General features: G+C 46.5%; 2 protein-coding genes and 1 pseudogene across 7 annotated transcripts in view; all 3 read left to right on the forward strand.

Annotated features, from left to right (window-relative positions):
- The window catches only part of RCAN3 (RCAN family member 3), a 109,001-nt gene that overhangs the window by 47,030 nt on the left and 40,466 nt on the right, over window positions 1–21,505 (forward strand). For 4 of the 6 annotated variants that reach the window (XM_067724445.1, XM_067724435.1, XM_067724452.1 and 1 more), the window contains one exon: window positions 11,326–11,438. The exons of 1 other annotated variant lie outside the window; for it this stretch is intronic. In XM_067724445.1, coding sequence (XP_067580546.1) covers window positions 11,326–11,438 — 113 coding nt within the window. Of the gene's footprint in view, window positions 1–11,325; window positions 11,439–13,632; window positions 13,767–21,505 lie in introns of those variants that run through there. One more of the 6 variants, XM_067724468.1, reaches the window with a different exon arrangement.
- Window positions 19,145–20,042, forward strand: LOC137217551 (eukaryotic translation initiation factor 5A-1-like; annotated as a pseudogene).
- LOC137217550 (large ribosomal subunit protein uL5-like) lies at window positions 20,367–20,992 on the forward strand. Its single transcript, XM_067724543.1, has one exon. It carries the CDS (start codon window positions 20,411–20,413, stop codon window positions 20,945–20,947), a length of 537 nt encoding a protein of 178 aa, XP_067580644.1. The 5' UTR covers window positions 20,367–20,410; the 3' UTR covers window positions 20,948–20,992.

Genomic DNA, 21,505 nt, shown 5'->3' on the forward strand with positions numbered 1-21,505 from the left:
AATTAAGGAAACACTCCCATTTGCCATTGCAACAAAAAGAATAAAATACCTAGGAATAAATCTACCTAAGGAGACAAAAGACCTGTATGCAGAAAACTATAAGACACTGATGAAAGAAATTAAAGATGATACCAACAGATGGAGAGATATACCATGTTCTTGGATTGGAAGAATCAATACTGTGAAAATGACTATACTACCCAAAGCAATCTACAGATTCAATGCAATCCCTATCAAATTACCAATAGCATTTTTTACAGAACTAGAGCAAATCATCTTAAAATTTGTATGGAGACACAAAAGACCCTGAATAGCCAAAGCAGTCTTGAGGAAAAAAACAACTGGAGGAATCAGACTCCCTGACTTCAGACTATACTACGAAGCTACAGTAATCAAGACAATATGGTACTGGCACAAAAACAGAAACATAGATCAATGGAACAAGATAGAAAGCCCCAAGATAAACCCATGCACCTATGGTCAACTAATCTATGACAAAGGAGGCAAAGATATACAATGGAGAAAAGACAGTCTCTTCAATAAGTGGTGCTGGGAAAACTGGACAGCTACATGTAAAAGAATGAAATTAAAACACTCCCTAACACCATACACAAAAATAAACTCAAAATGGATTCGAGACCTAAATGTAAGACTGGATACTATAAAACTCTTAGAGGAAAACATAGGAAGAACACTCTGACATAAATCACAGCAAGATCTTTTTTGACCCACCTCCTAGAGTAATGGAAATAAAAACAAAAATAAACAAATGGGACCTAATGAAACTTCAAAGCTTTTGCACAGCAAAGGAAACCATAAACAAGACGAAAAGACAACCCTCAGAATGGGAGAAAATATTTGCAAATGAATCAACTGACAAAGGATTAATCTCCAAAATATATAAACAGCTCATGCAACTCAATATTAAAGAAACAACCCAATCCAAAAATGGGCAGAAGACCTAAATAGACATTTCTCCAAAGAAGACATACAGATGGCCAAGAAGCACATGAAAAGCTGCTCAACATCACTAATTATTAGAGAAATGCAAATCAAAAGTGAAATGAGGTATCACCTCACACCAGTTAGAATGGGCATCATCAGAAAATCTACAAACAACAAATGCTGGAGAGGTGTGGAGAAAAGGGAACCCTGTTGCACTGTTGGTGGGAATGTAAATTGATACAGCCACTATGGAGAACAGTATGGAGGTTCCTTAAAAAGCTAAAAATAGGATTACCATATGACCCAGCAATCCCACTACTGGGCACATACCCAGAGAAAACCATAATTCAGAAAGACACATGCACCCCAATGTTCATTGCAGCACTATTTACAATACCCAGGTCAGGGAAGCAACCTAAATGCCCATCGACAGACGAATGGATACAGAGATGTGGTACATATATACAATGGAACATTACTTAGCCATAAAAAGGAATGAAATTGGGTCATTTGTTGAGACATGGATGGATCTAGGGACTGTCATACAGAGTGAAGTAAGAAAGAGAAAAACAAATATTGTATATTAACGCATGTATGTGGAACCTAGAAAAATGGTACAGATGAACCAGTCTGCAGGGCAGAAATTGAGACACAGATGTAGAGAACAAACGTATGGACCCCAAGGTGGGGAAACGGCAGTGGGGAGGGGATGGTGGTGTGCTGGGAAAAAAAAAAGAATGTAGTTAAGAAGTAAAAATAAAAACCACTCCAACAAAAATAATTTTCACTGGAGGGAAATCTTTAAAAATGTGGCTTTCATGTAACCAGTTTACGACAGGAAAACTGTCCTCACATGTCACCCACAGTGGAAGTGTCACTGTGGTTGATAAAACATTCGGAAAACACAGGTAACCTGGCAGAACAGGGGGAAGTCAGGTAAGTAAATATAAAGGAGAAAAGCATATTAATATTTTTTAAAATGTAGTATCCCGATCGCATCTACTGCATCATGTGACCTTGAATGTGTGCCTTTGCCTAAGTCTGTTTCCTGATGTGTAAAATGCTGATGCAACATCTGCCCCGTATCTCAAGGTGTTGTTAGACTCAAGTGAGATGATGTATATGCATATGCAGAAATTTTATAAATTGCAAAGTGCTGCACATATAAAAAGAATTGCTATGTCTAGATACCAACTCCTCGAAAGCAGAGGACATAGTAATCTTGTGTCTCTCATAGTACCAAACTCAGTTCCTTGCCCCTCATATACTCTCAATGTGTGCTTACTTAAATGAATCCACATGTGGCTGAGTTAACACGTGTATCCTGGAAAAGGTGACGTCCACTCCCCACAGAATAAGTTTAACAAAAGCCAACTCTATACATCATGAGGAACTTTCCAGAAGCAGTTTGGTAGTTTTCCAGATGCAGCTATTTCTACAGAAATTGTTTTATATTTAGAACAGTAGTCATATATAACTCTAAAGACATACCTGTATTAATTAAACCAACAAACTTAAACTAGGTTTAATACCAAATATTTTCCCAAATCACATGAACCTGAAATTCATTTGGGTTAGTTTCTATTATATTTCTGAGAATTTATATAAGCCCTTAATTTTCTTTAAACCAATTAAATGAAACACTTTTACAAATTAATTTTGGCAATGCCATCCAAAGGTAGAAAACATCACATCTACAAGACACATACCAACAGGCACAAACAGAGAACCCATAACTCCTGTTCCAAAACTTCAGCCATGACTCAGGTACAATAACATAAACCCCACAAGTTACAAAATAGGTTTGATTCAAATTGGATTTCTGGCAGATGGAACAAATCAAGGTCATCTGTTCAGATGGCTAAAGCCCTTTTACTAATGTTTGTGGAGAAGACTTAAGATTTGCATTTCTCCTTGACAAGTCAAGCTCCAAATGACCTTTACCCCTTTTGGTTTTTCTTCTTTTGATAAGTTACCTTCCTGAAATTTGCATTTTTAAATAGATGGCCTGGGGACTTCCCTGGTGGCACAGTGGTTAAGAATCCACCTGCCAATGCAGGGGACACAGGTTCAATCCCTGGTCCGGGAAGATCCCACATGCCGCAGAGCATCTAAGCCCGTGTGCCACAACTACTGAGCCTGCGATCTAGAGCCCGCAAGCTGCAACTACTGAGCCTGCACCGCACAACTACTGAAGCCCACAGGCCTAGAGCCCATGCTCTGCAACAAGAGAAGCCACTGCAATGAGAAGCCCGCACACCGCAACGAAGAGTGGCCCCTGCTTGCCGCAACTAGAGAACGCCTGCGTGCAGCAATGAAGACCCAATGCAGCAAAAATAAATAAAATTTTAAAAATAAATAAAGAGATGGCTTGAAAAGAGTTCCTGGAAAAGACCAGGTAGAACATTTACATCTCAAAGGCACAGGGAGAGAAATGCAAGTTCCATGTGTTTGATCCATGAGGAGTTTATTTTTGTAGGTGGTGTGACAAATGAGGACGTGGAGGTTCATGATCCTTTTGGGGTTCCTGTTTGTCTGAGGTATGAAGTTTAGGTCAAGGGTTTTTTGATTTGTTGTTTGCTGGCTGGCTTGCTTGCTTGTTTGGGTGTTTTGCCTGCCCATGTCCGATGGCCCTCCTCCCACTGGAAGGAGAGGCCATCTTTTTGCTTTTGCACTTTTGCCAAACATATGGGCTTGGGCGTATCTTTCTGGGTCTCCATTCTGTTCCACGGGTGGATCCACAAGTCTCTGAGTCTGCCATCATCAATGCGTACAAGCCTCTTAAGATAAATAGGGGAGGTTTGGGGAGTAGTTTAAAAAAAAAAAATTTGATGGGCTTTGAATTGTTTCTGAAGCCACACCTCTGGTACTGTAAAGACAAAAGTTGTAAAACAAGGACAGCTGTTTTTAATTCCTCAAAGAATTGGGTGGCTACCTAAATGATACTAAAGGACTGATACAACCGTCCACTTATGTTTTTCTTTCTCGCTGGGTACATTTAGTTCCCAGATTAAATGCTGTAGACTCTGAGAAATTTTCTGAAACCATCCAGGCAGAGCTAGACGATATAGGCTCTCTGGCTCTCAAAGCCTTCCTTGACCATCCACAGAAGTCCAGGTTAGGGCCCCTCCCATTTAATCGCACTGGAGTTCTCCCCCACCAGGCTGTGAGCTCCACTGGGACAGGAATCATGTTTCTCTCATTCATCACCACATTTCCATGGTGCTTGGTACACTGACATCACTTGAAATCGGCAAGTGCTGTTGAATTGGATTGTAATTACCTGCTCATAATTCTGTAGTCAGGACTATGTCTCTATCCTTAGTGCCTATACTGTGCCTCAGATCAGTCAGCTCTGGGTGAATGGATGGATGGATGATGGAGGGATGGATGGATGCCATGGAAATTCTGAGGGTGGAGAGATCACTGAGATGTGAACTCAGCAAGAAAGTACTCATGAGAGAGAAAGGATGAGTTAGGCTGGGAAGAAAGAATAAGCCTCACGTAAGTAGAGAAAAAGAGGAAAGATCCTGCAGAGAAGAGGAAGACCTAAGCAAAGGAGCAGCAAAAAGCAGAATCACTGAATTGGCCTGGCCTGGACTTTGTACAATAAAGGAAACAAGCCTGGGGATGTGGGAGTCAAAGTCTGATTTGCGAAGGATTTGGACTTCACCCTGAGTAAGGCTTTCAGGAAGGGTGGAAGTGAAGGAGAATTGTGCAAGGTGGGGCTGCAGGACAGTTGACCTGGCAGAAGCGGGTGGGATACCCTGAAGTAAGGAGGAGGCAAGGAGCCCAGGTAGGAGCCGTCTGATGGAGTCCAGATGGTGAGGATCTCTGCAGGGGATCATAGGACCCAGGTTTTGGAGTCAGACAGACCTGGGCTCAGATGCTGATTCACCACTGTGCAATTTAGGGCAAGACTCCTAATCCTAACCTCTGTAAAACTTAGTTTCCTCACCTTCAAAATGGGAATAATAAAATACTGCAGTAAGGGTTAATGAAAATGAAACAGGAGGGAAGGAGGCAGGGCACAACCTTTGAAAGAAAGACATAGCCCAAGGACATGACATAAACTGATTAGAACCAAGTGGGTCCAAGATGGCAGACAAGTCGACTTCCACTAGACCTTGAGCCTCAGTATACGCTCACATCAAGAAGCTAAATGAGGGCTTCCCTGGTGGCGCAGTGGTTGAGAGTCCGCCTGCCGATGCAGGGGACATGGGTTCGTGCCCCGGTCCGGGAAGATCCCACATGCCGCAGAGCAGCTAGGCCCGTGAGTCATGGCCGCTGAGCCTGCACGTTCGGAGCCTGTGCTCCGCAATGGGAGAGGCCACAACAGTGAGAGGCCCGCGTACCACACACACAAAAAAAGAAGCTAAATGACACACCCGCAGGCGCCATGACAGTTCCAAGACAGACCAGAAGGATCAAAAAGTGGGCGGTGGCCCAATTCCTGGAAATCCCCGCCCCTTTCTAAAATAGCCGGAATACTCCTCCCACTCATTAGCCTATGAAATTACCCACTCCTATTAAAACTGATAACCCCGTGCCCTGGTACCTTTCTCACCTCCTGAGATGGCCCATACTCCATCTGTGGAGTGTGTTTCTCCCAAGGCCTTTCTCACCTTCTGAGATGGCCCATGTGGAGTGTTTCCCTCTAAAAAAATCCACCTCTTACCTATCACTTTGTCTCTCACTGAATTCTTTCTGTGATGAGACATCAAGAACCTGAGCTTCATTAAGTCCTGAAACCAGGTGTGTGATCTCGGTTGGAAGACTGGGGGTTTTGTCTGGGTTCGAGTCCCAGCCACGTGGGTTCAAGTCCCAATCTGAGGTGCACAATTTTTTCAAAAACACTTGTAGATCATCTAATATAACAGGGAAGAGCCAATTTTGACTACATGTTGGATCTGTTTCTTTGACTTTAGCTTTTGCTTTTCGTTGCTTTTGGTATTATAATCATGCATAATGGCCTACCTCAGGGAACCCTACCCACCTGTGAATGGCTGCGAGAAAGAAGAAATTAACACATTTATCACATCCCCTCCCCCCAGGCTGACCATTCCAGGAGATGTCAAGACTGATGGCCCTTTTTACTTTACTTCCTCCCCACCTCGCCCTCTCTACTCTGTCTTTTTACTTTCCTTCCCTCTCTGATTCTATGAAGGAAACTGGCATCCAGACCCCATAAGATGGTTTTCTTGGGGACCCTAGTCCGCCATCTTCTCGGTCTGCTGGCTTTCCGAATAAAGTGTTCCTTGCCTCAACACCTCGCCTCCCAATTTATTGGCCTGTTGTGCAGCAAGGAGAGCGAGTTTGGACTCAGTAACACTAGCAGTGTTCTGGTACCTAATATGCTCTAAATAAGTAATAACATTATTGAGTATTCGGTGGCTGCCCTGGTAGGAAGAGAAAAATCAGATCAACTTCTTTACATGCAGAGGATTATTCTCTCTGCCTCTTAAGTCAGAAGAAAAAGACTTTTCCTTGAAGGCTTTGTATTTCCTTACAGTACAGAAGCATTAAAGATACCCACTGGGAAAATAACATCTTTGAAATCTAAACAACGAGCCACCAAGTTTTACAGAAGAGAAGCAAAACTTTGACCACATTCTTCCCAAGCGTATCTCTGAGAGCAGCGTCTGACCTCAGAATGCCGTTCCATGATCAGTTGTGTAAAAAGAGCTCATAGGATGCTTTACTTTATTTCCTAAGCAAGCCTCATCCTTGATTGACAGGCGTCCCTCAATTGCTGTTAATAGTTCCGGACAATATTGCCCCACAACAGATTCCACACTAGGCCATAACACAGTCACGATGTTTTGTGTTCCAGTCATTATGGGTCTAATTATTAATTATTGTAAATAATTTGACATTTGTACCTGAGAGTTTTCAAAGCATTTTCACAGTCGTTATCTCCTTTGGCCTTCACAGTAACCCAGAAGGTCAGTCAGGCATGTGTGATTACTGTTTAACAGACAAAAACACAGTTGTTGAGCTCAACAGAAACTCAAGGAAGTGTCTGGGGAAGTCACGAAGAAAAAGAAAAACACAATGTAGATCTTGAGAAGAGGTGAGCACATAGGATAAAGAGGAGAGAGAAATGGCACTCCAGGCTTGGAGGAAAAGGGACACGGAGGACAAAGTCATGCTTAGGGTACCAGCAACCCGTCTAAAAATGGACTCATCTCAGAGACAGCAGTCAGCCTTGAAATAGCCTGCCTAGGGCATTCGGAAGAAGTTCACAGAGGAGATGGTATATGAACAGGAAGGGAAGATTCTAATATATATCATAAGAAATATGGTAGACAAAAAAGAAATATAGATAACAAAATGTTAAATAAAAATTAAACAGCTTAATTACATATTATATGTAACATAAATATATATTGCGTTACACAAAATATACCTGTATAATAATATAACCTAGTATCATGATACATAATTATGTGATAGATTATATAAATACATAGATTATATGTGTATCTTTATATATAACTTTGTACCCCAAAAAGCACATTCTTTTCAAGCATATATCTAATATCACTAATGATTATCAAGTATTAGTCTACAAGGAAATTTTCAACAAATCACAAAAAGCAGAAATCTCATTGTCTTAATTTATTCGGGCTGCTATAACAAAATACCATAGACTGGATGGCTTATAAACAACAGAAATTTATTTCTCACAGTTCTGGAGGCTGAGTCCAAGATTGAGTCACCAGCAGATTCAGTGTCTGATGAGAGGCTGCTTCCTGATTCATAGACTTCTGTCTTTTCACTGGGTCCTCACACGGTGGGAGGGGCAAGGGATCTCTCTGGACACTCATTTATAAAGGCATGAGGGGACTTCCCTGGTGGTCCAGTGGTTAAGACTCTGTGCTTCCAATGCAAGGGCAGGGGTTCCATCCATTTTGTAAAATAAATGTTTTACAAAAATATATATTTGTAAAATATATATAATATATATTTTAAGTGTATATTATATATATTTATAAAATATATATAATATATATTTATTATATATCATATATATACATATATATTATATATATATATAAAATATATATATATATAAAGGCACCAATCCCGTTCATGAGGGCTCCACCCTCGTGACCTAGTCACTTCCCAAAGGCTCCACCTCCAAATGATATCACTTTAGGGATTAGATTTCTACATACGAATTTGTGGGAGAGGGGAGACACAAATATTCAGTCTTACAGCACCCATGCGCCACATTCATTAACCATAATATAATAAAATTCAAAATTAACCATAAAAGCATAGAAAAACCAATCTAACCACTTGGAAATACAAAACTACCCCTCTAAATAGTTCTTTAGTTAAGAGGAAAACAAAACTGGTTTTGGAAATGAACAGTGAGAGTGCTCCCTACTAAGACATTTGGGATGTGGCCATGGTTGTATTCAGAAGAAAATGCATAGTAGCCTTAAGTCCATGTATTAGAAAACAGAAAGAATTAAGTCTAAATAAACAACACATTCAACTCAAGAAGCTAGAAAAAAGAGCAATAAAATGAACCAGAGCTTATAGGAGAAGCAGGAATTTCACAAAGTGGGGTTGGAAGGAATGGCTATCAGGAGAGAGGAAACAAAAGCCTAAAGATAGTGTTCAGCATTTGTGGGAGCAAGTGTAGTTGGTTGAAGGGTATAAATAGGTGCATAGTAGAAGGTAATGCTGGAGAGATGAACTAAGGACAACTAAGGCAGGCCCTGAATGCTGACCTAATGACTGTTCTTGATCCTAAAAGCAATGGTGAGCTGGCTATTGGAAGGTGGTTCCGTCAGCAGTGTGCTAAATGGTTTGGGAATTACTTTGATTTTGTGCCATGGCCTCTGAACTTGGCCATTATAAACTCTTCTGTGTTTTGCATTTGACAAACAGCAAAGGGCATGGTTTTGAAAACAAATTTTGGTACATTTCCTGTTTGACCAGTGTTGTATTTGGGGCACTGCCACCGGCTTCTCAAAACTGGCTGCTTCCCTGGAATCCCAGCAGCTGTCCTGTTGGATCGTCACTCACTACCTGCCCCAATTTGTGAAATGATTTTTCTCTGAAACAGGCTCTGGTTTCATTGGTCATGGGCTTTTACACTTGACACCTGTGTAGGAAAGAGCCAGTTGAAAGCCCAGGTTCTAACCTGGACTCCTCCTGGCTCCCCAGGTGACCATAAGCAAGTCCCTTTCTCATCTGTGCAGTGGGAAGAGCTGGACTAGGTGATGCAGTCTAAGGAGATGCCTAGAAGAATAACCGGCTCCCTTTAAACTCAGTCTGATGGTGTCTAATGGGATGTCAGTTAGCGGGTGGAGGAGAAGCAGGCTAGAGGATTTGTGGGCTTAAAATCTGGAAAGAAATTGGGATTCAGAGTTAAGTTGCTGTGCTTCAAGTTTTGCCTTCCTGGTATCTTGGCCACATCATGTTGTGGCCCTTTTTCTTGTGTGTAAAACAGGGGTAATGATCCTTCCTGCCTCACAGGTTAACCGTAAGAATAAGTGACCAAGGAGTGAAAAAATACTTGGCAAGTGCAGCTGGCCAGCGTCAGAGCTGCCCAAACTTGACCTGACCTGCTGAATCTCCAGACTGTCGCGTCAGCAGAGTGAACGAGCTGTGTGAGCTGGTACAGATGCCACCGAAGTAGAGGACATTGTCACCTGACCCACGCAGGCTGTTGCAGACATGCTTCCCCTGTGCTCTGCCCCACTCAGTTCACCTTGTAGAGAGGGACAGAGAGAAGAAGGATGAGGCTCAACCTGAACAATTCTCTAATCCGCCCATCCTGGGAGCAGACCCCCCCGGGGACACCAGTCTTTCTAGAAAATTCCACAATGTCCAGGCCTGTGGGCAGCCAGGATTCTGTGATCTTTAGCGCCCCTGGATGACTGAGTCCTCCCCGCCTAATTCCTCTGGGGGCCTGATTAGTAAATCCCAAAATGGTTTCCTCTCACTGGAATGTTTTGCTTTTCCATCCCAAGGCAGAGCAGTTCCAGGCAAAACGAGAAGCCATCGGGAGCTCTTGGGATTGGTCCTGGATATCCTATAGCCCTACCAAGCATCTTCTGTCAGTCCCCTGCTGGCGGCCTCTCCCTACCATGTCCACAGTTGGGAAAGGCCAAGTCCATTCAAAGGAGAGGGTGCTATAAGGCAAATGAGTTCATTTTGCAAACCAACACATTTAAAAAAATCTGTTTAACATTAGATGCTCTGGGATGGACTTCCCTGGCGGTCTAGTGGTTAAGACTCCGTGCTTCCAGTGCAGGGGGCATGGGTTCGATCCCCGGTCGGGGAACTAAGATTCCACATGCTGTACGCCTCACGGCACAGCCAAAATAACTAAAATAAAACAAAACAAAAACCTAAATGCTCTGGGAAATATAAACTCAGGCCTCCAAAGCCCAGAACAGAACAGGAGAGATGGGTCTGCAAATAGCCAGCTGTAGTGTAAGACAGAATCACAGGTGATGGTTTGGGGACAGACACAGCGCTAGGGCTCCCCAAGAAGGGGGGCCAGAATTTGGCTGAGGGCTTAGAGGGACTTCATGGAAGGATGTGGGATCTTGAAGGAAGGCCATTTGTGATTGGGAGGGACAGGAGAGCATCTCTCTGGAAGGAATGGCCCGCTCTGACCCAGAGCCCAGGGCAGCTTTGAAGAGCAGAAGCCGCCCACGGGGCTGAGGAGAAGTCCAGATAAGACTGGAAAGGACAGCAGGGCCAGAGAGTGATGGCCACAGTGATGGGAGCAAGAGACGAACAAATGGTCAGACCAGGATCCTTAGTGAAATTGAGGATGGAGGGCGTATGTCCCTGAAGGTCAAGGTCAATTCCTACTGTAGGGCTAACCTCACCGTGGGTAAGCCTGAAAGCCCTGGGGCCAGACGACCTGGGTGACCTTGGGCAAATTGTACTAACTTGTTCAAGCCTCAATTTCTTCATGTGTAAAATGCAGTAAATAATAGTATCTACTTCATAAAATTGTCTAGACAAATGACTTATGCAGTAACACATGCTCCCTAAACATGACCTATAATTTTAATTTTTTGTGTTTTTTTGTGTTTTTTTTTTTTGCGGTACGCGGGCCTCTCACTGTTGTGGCCTCTCACGTTGCGGAGCACAGGCTCCGGACGCACAGGCTCAGTGGCCATGGCTCACAGGCCCAGCCGCTCCGCGGCATATGGGATCCTCCCAGACCGGGGCACAAACCCGTGTCCCCTGCATTGGCAGGCGGACTCTCAACCATTGTGCCACCAGGGAAGCCCTATAATTTTAATTTTTATTACTCACTCTTCCCCGATGATCCAAGAAACCCTGGCCAAAGACTGTATTTCATATCTTCATTCATGACTTTCCTGGACATCTGTTTAGAGAATTGTGCTTGATGCTGTGGAGGACACACGGTGAACAGGACCCGAGAAGCTCATGGTCTGTTCGGAGAGGAAGAATAACAACCACCTTGTCCAGAACAGAAGCAAGTGAAGGTACATGCGATTGGGGTTATAAAAGTTCCCTGGGAACTGACAGTTGAGCTTAGTCTTGAGACTTGAAGGGTACACAAGGTTCTTAGGCTGCAAGGGAATCAAATACGCTTCCTCCTTCCAGTGCCACAGGGGACGGGATGCCCGTGATGTGACCAATTACGAGGTGGTATGACTGCTAGGGCTGCCAGAACAAAGTACCAGGGACTGGGTGGCCTAAAGAACAGACATTTATTCCCTCAGAGTTCTGGAGGCTGGAAATCTAAGGTCTGGGTCCGTTTCTTCTGAGAACCTCCCTCCTAGGCTTGTAGATGGCGGTCTTCTTCCTGTGTCCGCACATGGTCTTCCTTCTGTGTCTGTGTCCTAATCTCCTCTTCTTATAGGGACACCAATCACATTGGATTAGGGCCCAACCATACAACTTCATTTTACTTTAATTACCTCTTTAAAGGCCCTATCTCGAAATACAATCATATTCGAAAGTATTAGAGGTTAGGACTTCCAACAGGAATTTTCTGGGGGTGGAGGGTGGAGTGAGTCAGGAGTGGGCGTGGGGGACAATTCAGCCCATACCAGAAATTGAAGTTGGAATGATCAACAGCCTGGCCATCACTGAGAAGTAACACAGTTTCTTAGCCTTCAGGTAAGAGGGCCACTCCGGCTTGCAGCAAGGTGGGAGGTGTGGCCGAGACGCGGTGACAGCCCCGTGGGGGCTCCCAGCATGGAAGGGAATGAGGTGCTGAGCGGCACACAATGACACTGGGCCTGGGGGAGGAAAGATCTCAGGCCTGGGTACCAGCCTTTAGGCAAGTCACCCCCCTCTCTATGGTCAGGTGCTGCTCTCGACCCTGATCACACATGGCATCACCAGGGCAGCTTGTAAGAAACAACATGAATGCCTGGCCCCGCCCCCAGAGACTCTGGTTCAAGGGAATCTGCCGTGTGACCTTGACCTCGGCAGTTTTTCAAAGCACCTGGGTGATTCCGAGGGACAGCCAGATCCCTGGGCTAGCGGATGTCCAAGTTCCCTTCCAGCCCCAGGCCATGATTCAAGCTGACTTGGGTTCTCCATCCCTGGATCACCACATTCTCTGGGCCTTTGGGATCTCTGTAAATGCTTTCATTGAACAAAATGTTCATTTATATATTATAATTATTCTTTATATTTGCACAGCCCATTACTGTTTGAGGAAGAAATTTAATGAGCATCAGCTCATTCAGTCCTCATCACAACCCTTAGGGCTAGGCAGTAGGCAGACATCACTATTCCAACTCCTTTTTATTTTTGTCCAGATCACTTACCACCTTCTGACATGCCATATCACTGGCTTATTTATTTTTATTGTTTTCCCCTCATCTCAGAATGTCAGCTTTATCAGGACAGGGATTATTGTCTCTTTTGTTCATTGCTGGTACATAGCAAGCACTCAGTAAATATTCTTTCAATGAATTAATGAATGAATGAATCATAGAAGAGTAAACTAAAGCCCAGAGAGGTTAGGAGATCTGCCTGAGGTCACACAGCAAGTAAATAGAGTAGCTTCTGTGTGTGTGTGTGTTCTTTCTACTCCTGCTCTGGGTTTCCTAGGGTGACTGTGATATTAGGGTGGACCCAGGAGGTACCAGGGGAGAGCAAATCCAGCAGCAGAGATAGCTGCAAATGGACTGACTGCTGCCAGGAATTGCTCCTAGAATCCCAGATAAAAGCAGTTTCCTTGCCAGGGTGAGGAAGGGCAGCTTCCGCTGGTGGCCAAAGGGCTTAGCTTAATTTACAGCCTCTCATTTTCATTTTGGGAACAGAAGTTTTTCCCTTGCAACCAGTAAAATTGAATCATGGGTTTCCTAAAAATGTGGCATAAAAATGAGGAAGCTGCCAGGTAATGACCAGGGCTGGCTATTTAAAGGGACAGTCATGGGCTTCCCTGGTGGCGCAGTGGTTGAGAGTCCGCCTGCTGATGCAGGGGACACGGGTTCGTGCCCCGGTCCGGGAAGATCCCACATGCCGCGGAGCGGCTGGGCCCGTGAGCCATGGCCGCTGAGCCTGCGCGTCCAGAGCCTGTGCTCCGCAACGGGAGAGGCCACATCAGTGAGAGGCCCGCGTACCGAAAAAAAAATAAAGAGGGTGGGGGCAGTCATGACAGTCAAACTCACTGGAAGAGGCCTCAGGAACAAAACAGTCCAATCTGCCATTTTACAGATGAGAAAACAAAGGCCCCAAGAGACCAGGTGGCTTGCTGGGGGTTACAGAAGCCTGGCTCAGCCTTCGTCACTCTCTGCTGCCTTCACCCTCCATCACCCAGATTTTCTCACAGCTGAAATGGGAATTAACCCGAATGCAGGACCGCTGCTCGGCTTGTGGATCACATCTCTGGGTACCACAGGGTACACAGTTATCTGGGTAGCAGTCACATGGAAGATCACACGGTGTGCTCTGTAGCTAACTAAGAACCGTGGCTTCTGAGCCTTTTGCCCTTTGCTGCTCCCCCCATCCCCTTGGCTGGGAGGCAAGGAATTGATTTCAGAATCGACTGGCCTGGGTATGTCTGCTTCCTCTTTCTTCCTGGATGAATCAGTGTGGACTTGTATGTCTCTGGATTCATGATTCTCTGTGCTTCATCTCCCCCTAAAATTGCCTTCTAACCCTACGTGACATTTGTCTTGTTTCCCCAGCAACCATCTCAGATGCCATGAATAGCAGATTAAGGCTTTGAGGGCAGATGTGAGAGACTACACGGTCCAGGCCAGGAGATGAAAACCCGGGGGCTCAAAGGCTGGTTTGCAGCAACGCCCTCTGCTAACAAGAAAGGGAAGGGTAGCTTGGTGCATCTGAGTATTTCCTATGTGGAAAGAGCAGTTTTTTGTTATTTTTAAACCTCCTGGCGCTTAAGCATCCATATGGTACGTCTGAAACAGGGGTGGTTTGTTGGGTAATTTTATAAGCCATTTTCATTGACTTATAAAACTGTTTTACATAAATATCATCGTCTCTACAGAAAAAAAAGAACACAGAAAATCCCCACACTTTATTTACATTCCACCAAATTCCCTTCAAATCTTAATCAGTACGTGGACATACCTTTTATATAGTTGTCAGAGTTTGCGCCTGCTGTTTTTATTTTCTATTTATACACTCTTATGTGAAAGCGTAACCTTGTGTCTCCTCTACCCTCAACACTCTGCTTTACTTCTGACACTGCTGCCCACCACGTGTGTGGGGGGGTGCTGGAGGAGTGGGGTGGTCTTCTCAAGCAATTCTGCGACGCCAGCTGGGTGTCCTACAATGTAACCCAATTCGGACTCCATCTACCTGGAGACAGCATCAGATCCCCCAGGCTAAGGGCTCAGTCCTGCAAGACTGACCCTCACTTCAGATGCCAATCAAAGGTCCAGGTTATTACCTGTGCTTTTGACGACCTGGTATAAATCAGAGGTTCCCGTGACCCCCTCCTTGGGCTTGATTAATCTGTTAGAGTGGCTCACAGAACTCAGGAAAAGTTCACTTACTCGATTACTGGCTTATTACAAAGGATATTAAAGGATACGAATGAACAGCCATATGAAGAGATGCATAGCACGAGGTCCAGAAGGGTCCTGACCACAGAAGCTTCTGTGCCGCCCTCCCAGCACATGGAGGTATCCTTATTTGCCAACCGGGAGGCTCTCTGGATCCTACCCTTTGGGGTTTTTTATGGAGGCTTCCTTATATAGGGCACGACTGATTACATCTTGGCCATTGATGATTGATTCAAACTCCAGCCCCTCTCCCCTCTCTGGAGGTTGTTCAGGGAGGGCTGCACTGAAAGTTCCAACCCTCTAATCACTTGGTTGGTCTGGCAACTAGCTCCCATCCTTAGGTTACCTAGCGGCTTTCCAAAAATCACCCCGTTAACATAAACTCAGGCGTGGTTGAAAGGGGTTCGTTGTGAATCACAGAAGACACTCGTTTCACTTTTATCACTCTGAAGCTATCTTAGGAACTGAGGATAAAAACCAAATATTATAATTAAAGATGCCCCTATGGCTCTAATCACTTAGGAATTACAGGGTTTGGGGAGCTGTGAGCCAGAAACCTTGGATGAAGACCAAAATACATATTTCTTATGTATCTCCACAGTTGGAAACACCTGAGTATTTACATGTCTGGTGCATCTGTTATGAAGCACAATTGGCTAGGCCATTCTCTATCGCTTGGAATTGTGGTCATTTCTAGCTTTTACGTGCAGAATATCTCTCGATAATCCCTTTGCCCGGGGCGGCACCTTAGATGACCAGCTCCTGCTTTGCCCAAGGAATAAATCAAGGCCAGTGGGTCAGGCAGGTTCTGGACTGGGAGCTAGGGGACCTCTGCCTTTACCTGGGCACGTTTCCCCGCCTCCCCGGGCTCACACTCTGTGGATGTAAGATCCGGGGGTGACCTGAAGGTCTCCGAGTTGCATCCAGCTCAGCAGAAGGAGGGTCAGGGATTCTGGTCATGGGAGCTTCCACTGCTCAGGGCATGAATTGACTCGGCAGCAAACAAGCCACCACATGGCCTTCTTTGAACCTTCCCCTCCGTCAGCAATTCCCGTCTGCCTGTCCTCCAGAATATATCCCAAATCTGATCACTTCTCTCCTTTTCCACTGCCACCTCCTGTTCCACACCTCCCTCCTACCTGGGCTCCCTTGATCTGTTCTTCTCAGCCAGCCACAGTGGTCTATTTTTTTTTGGCCACACTGCGCAGCTTGCAGATTCTTAGTTCCCTGATCAGGGATTGAACCCGCGTCCTCAGCAGTGAACGTGCAGAGTCCTAACCACTGGACTGCCAGGGAACTGCCCAGAGTGGTCCGTTAAAAACATAGGTCAGATCAGGCCATTGCCTTTCTTAAACCCTCCCATGGTTTTCCATGGTTCTTGAAATGAGATCTGAACTGCTCACTCTGACCTCTAAGACCTCACAAGCTCTGACCGCTGCCTGATTCTGACCTCATGCTGTCCACTCTGCCCTCTACCCCCGCTCTGGTCCACCATACTGGCCTTATGGGCTTTCCCTCCATCCAGAATGCTCCCCAGCCCCAGCCTCTCCCACACCTGCCTGCTTGTCCTTTAGATCTCAGCTCACCCGTCTTCTCCCAGCAGATGGTCCTTGCCCTTCCCTCCTTTTCTGAAGGAGCCCCTACCCTCCCATGGATAATGATCAAAGACAGCATGTTATTTCCTTTGTAGAACTTTTCACAGACTGTCTTTCTCTTGTATTACCATCTTTTGTGCTTGGGTATCAGCTGTCCTCACAGCCCCACTGGAAGGTGAGGTCTACTGGCTGGGGCAGGGCCCCCACTGACTCTGCCCCACCTTGCAGAGTGCCTGGCCTGTAGTGAACATTCAGGAGGACTTAATGAATAAATAAACTGAGAGATGAAGGTTACCTAGAGCCTTTTTATGCCTCTGCCTCACTGAGCTTGGCTTGTGTGTCTGACCCTGGTCAATTCCTTATGGGGGAGGCTGGTGAGAGGAAGAGTTGTTACCGAACTGAACCCGGGTCTGCTCAGTTGACACCAGCAAAGCCATTCTACTGGGTTGTGGTGAAGGAAAGTACAGTGTTTATTGCAGGGCATTAAGCAAGGAGAATGGGCGGCTAGTACTCAAAAGACCTGAACTACCCTGGCCTTCAGGCAAGGGTTTTGAAAGTAGCATTAGGGGTAGGGCTGCAGGGTACATGATCAGCTCGTGGACATTTTCTGATTGGCTGCTGGTGAGGTGATGTTTTTCAAATCTCAATCATCAGCCTTCTGGTTCCAAGCCGTCTGAGGTCTATGTCCCTGTGGTCAGCATGTAGTCACCATGCTCCAGCAGGTGAGACGGGGTCTTAGTTTCTGTAGGACAACTCAAGGATCTGTGTCAGATTGTTATCTATATCCCTTCAGGAGGAACTAGGAGTCCTTTGACTCTATTTTCTAATCATTAACTGCTTGAGTCTGCTCTTTGGAGCCCAGGGAAGGCCAAACAAGAAGTGGGGGACACGGACGGACTTGTACCAGGGAAGGCCCTACAGGGTCCTGTTTGGTTTCAGAGTTTCATTCCCGAATCCCTCATGGAGGTGTGTGCAAAGCCATTCTGACATGGCAGGTGTCCTATGGCTTGGTTGGCCTGGGTTAAGGGAGAAAGCAGAAGGTGGGGTAGAGCCATGGATGACAGAAGGCTGAAGACCACTGAATTCCTCAGAGGGGGACCTAACAGAGATGCTAGGTCCCCTTTGTGTTGGCGTGTCTACCTCCCCAGCGCCTACCACTTAGCATAATAATTCTTCCATTTATCTAGACTTTTATAAGCATTATCGCATTTTTAATTCTCACCACAACTATACTGAGGGAAGTATACTATCTTCATCCAACTGAAAGAAACTGAGTCTCAGAAAGGTTAAAAACAACAACAACAACAACAAAAACCCTGCTCCTGGGCTTCCCTGGTGGCGCAGTGGTTGAGAGTCCGCCTGCCGATGCAGGGGACACAGGTTCGTGCCCCGGTCCGGGAAGATCCCACATGCCGTGGAGTGGCTAGGCCCGTGAGCCGTGGCCGCTGAGCCTGCGCGTCCGGAGCCTGTGCCCCGCAACGGGAGAGGCCACAGCAGTGAGAGGCCCGCGTACCGCAAAAAAACAAAAACAAAAAAACCCTGCTCCTGCCTTGCAATTAGTAAGCAATTGAGTCAGGATTGGAACTTGAGACCATCCGACTACAGAGCCCTTGACCCCATGCACAACCCGGCGAGAGCTTCTGGAAGTATCTTGAAGTGGTCTCATAGATCTCGGGTCTCAGGACCAGAGCAATCTCCCACGGGGCCCTCTCTGCCTTCTGCCTTCCTTCACAGCCCCTGCTTTGTGGACAGATCTGCGTCTCCCACCACAGAGAAGCTCTTTGAAGCCAAGGGTTGTGTCTCATGTATTTGGTGAGAAGTAGAATCACAGGCTGCTCTCACTTTCCAGGACAAACTCACGCCCTGGGGCTGCTCTCGCCTTCCGAGATGGACAGCATTCTGCCTTTGGAATGTGTATCTCTCTCAATAAACCTTTCACTTAAAAAAAAAAAGTAGAATCACAGAATTACACTTTTTTTTATTGAAGTACAGTTGATATACAATATTATATAAGTTACAGGTGTACAATGTAGCGAGTCACAGAATTTCACTTCTTAATCAGTCCTTGTTAATAAACACCACCTGAGCTGCCTGTTAAAACACAGTGGGCTCTCTCTGTTTTCAGCCAACTTGGGAGGAAGTTATCAAGGCTTTGACAGCATCTCACAGGCACCAGTGACAAAGCATTAGGCCCCAAACCAAACACTTTCTAGAAATAATTTGAAAACACAATGGGGAAACCTGGCTGTACTCTTGATTCTGTCGCTCCCCTGCTGTGTGATTTTGGGCAACTTACCTCTGCTTCCTGGGCCTCAGTTTCCTGTTTGTAAACGGGGAGATCCCCTAAGAGACCCCCTAAGATCTCTCCTCTCTTTTTATAAATATTAATGGAGGGCCCATCGTGTGCCCGGGATAGAGTGCTGGGCTCCAGGGATCCAGCCGTAAACCAGTCTGATGCCGGAAACTGCAGGATTCTACAGGGCGGAGTTTTTGACATTTGCTAGCCGGCAAACCTCCTGGTGTAACATTCTGTGATTGTCTAGACCCCAACCTCCCCGCAAAGCCTTCCATCAAATTAGCACAATCCCACTTAATTAAGACCCGTGTGCAGCAGCGGCGGCGGCAGCGGGCTCTGAGGCAGCGGTTGGGCTCGCCGCGAGTGAACGGGGTCGAGTCAGTGCATTCGCGCGAGCTGGAATCGAAGCCTCTTAAAATGGCAGATGATTTGGACTTCGAGACAGGAGATGCAGGGGCCTCAGCCACCTTCCCAATGCAGCGCTCAGCTTTACGTAAGAATGTCTTTGTGGTGCCCAAAGGCCGGCCATGTAAGATTGTGGAGATGTCAGCCTCCAAGACGGGCCAGCACGGCCATGCCAAGGTCCATCTGGTTGGTCTTGACATCTTTACTGGGAAGAAATATGACGATATCTGCCCATCAACTCATAATATGGATGTCCCCAGCATCAAAAGGAACGATTTCCAGCTGATTGCATCCAGGATGGGTATCTATCACTGCTCCAAGACAGCGGGGAGGTGCGAGAGGACCCCCGTCTGCCTGAGGGAGATCCTGGCAAGGAGATTGAGCAGAAGTACGACGGTGGAGAAGAGATACTGATCACGGTGCTGTCTGCCACGACAGAGGACGCAGCTGCTGCAGTCAAGGCCATGGCCAAATAACTGGCTCCCAGGGTGGCTGTGGTGGCAGCAGTGATCCTCCAGCCTGCAGAGGCCCCCTCCCCGAGCCTGGCCCAGCTCTGGCCCGGCCCTTGGCTGGACTCCTCCCACACAATTTATTTGACATTTTATTTTGGTTTCCCCTACACCCTCAGTCTGCCGGGGAGCCCCTGCCCTTCACCCTGCTCCCTTGGCCAGGAGTGAGTGAACCACGGCCTTGGTGAAGCTGCCCCTCCTCTTCTCCCCTCGCACTACAGCCCTGGTGGGGGAGACCGGGCGGGTGCTGCTTGTGGTTTAGGTTTGTTTTGTTTTGTTTTGTTTTTTAATTCAATCTGGAATCAGAAAGCTGTGGATTCTGTGCCCTTCCCCACTCATCCCTGGTCTGGTCCCTTATTCCCCAATAGCCCTTTTTCCCAAGCACCACCCCCACAGACTGGGGACCAGCCCCCTCCCCTGCCTATGTCTCTCCCCAAATCCATTTAGATGGGAAGGGAAGAGGAGGAGAGGGGAGGGGACCTGCCCCCTCCTCAGGCATCTGGGAGGGCCCTGCCCCCTGGCAGAAGCCCATGGGCTTCACCCTTTCCTGCGGGCTCTCTCCCCGACACATTTGTTAAAAATCAAACCTGAATAAAACTACAAGTTTAATATGAAAAAAAAAAAGAGAAGTCTCACTTTCTCTTCCTGTTTCCCGTCATGGCGCAGGATCAAGGGGAGAAGGAGAACCCCATGCGGGAACTTCGCATCCGCAAGCTCTGCCTCAACATCTGCGTGGGGGAGAGTGGAGACAGGCTGACCCGGGCAGCCAAGGTGCTGGAGCAGCTCACAGGCCAGACCCCTGTGTTCTCCAAAGCTAGATACACCATCAGATCCTTTGGCATCAGAAGAAATGAAAAAATTGCCGTCCATTGCGCAGTCCGTGGGGCCAAGGCAGAAGAAATCCTGGAGAAAGGTCCGAAGGTGCGAGAGTATGAGTTAAGAAAAAATAACTTCTCAGACACTGGGAACTTTGGATTTGGGATCCAAGAACACATCGATCTGGGGATCAAATATGACCCAAGCGTTGGTATCTACGGCCTGGACTTCTGTGTGGTGCTGGGTAGGCCAGGTTTCAGCATCGTAGACAAGAAGCACAGGACAGGCTGCATTGGGGCCAAACACAGAATCAGCAAAGAGGAGGCCATGCGCTGGTTCCAGCAGAAGTATGATGGGATCATCCTTCCTGGCAAATAAATTCCCGTTTCTATCCAAAAGGCTCATAAAAAGTTTTCAGTGAAATGTAAAAAAAAAAAAAAAAAAAAAAGTTGCAGTGGTTAAGAATCCGCCTGCCAATGCAGGGGACACGGGTTCGAGCCCTGGCCTGGGAAGATCCCACACTCCGCAGAGCAACTAAGCCCGTGCGCCACAACTACTGAGCCTGCGTTCTAGAGCCCATGAGCCACAACGACTGAGCCCGTGTGCTGCAACTACTGAAGCCCACGTGCCTAGAGCCTGTGCTCCGCAACAAAGAGAAGACACCGCAATGAGAAGCCCGCGCACCGCAGGGAAGAGTAGCCCCTGCTCACTGCAACTACAGAAAGCCCGCGCACAGCAACGAAGACCCAGTGCAGCCAAAAAAGAAAAGGCTATAAATATTATAAATTAAAAAAAAAAAAAAGACACCTACACAAACCCCCTGCAGCTCACACCCGGCCTGGTTTATTTGTAAGGCCCCTTCTCCCCTTCTGCCCTGGCAGAAGTCTGACCTGGGAGACGTGGCCTTGGTGCGCTGAGCGCCTGGGGGTGGGGGTG

The sequence above is a fragment of the Pseudorca crassidens genome, chromosome 2 (genome assembly GCF_039906515.1).
Source record: "Pseudorca crassidens isolate mPseCra1 chromosome 2, mPseCra1.hap1, whole genome shotgun sequence".
NCBI lineage: Eukaryota > Metazoa > Chordata > Mammalia > Artiodactyla > Delphinidae > Pseudorca > Pseudorca crassidens.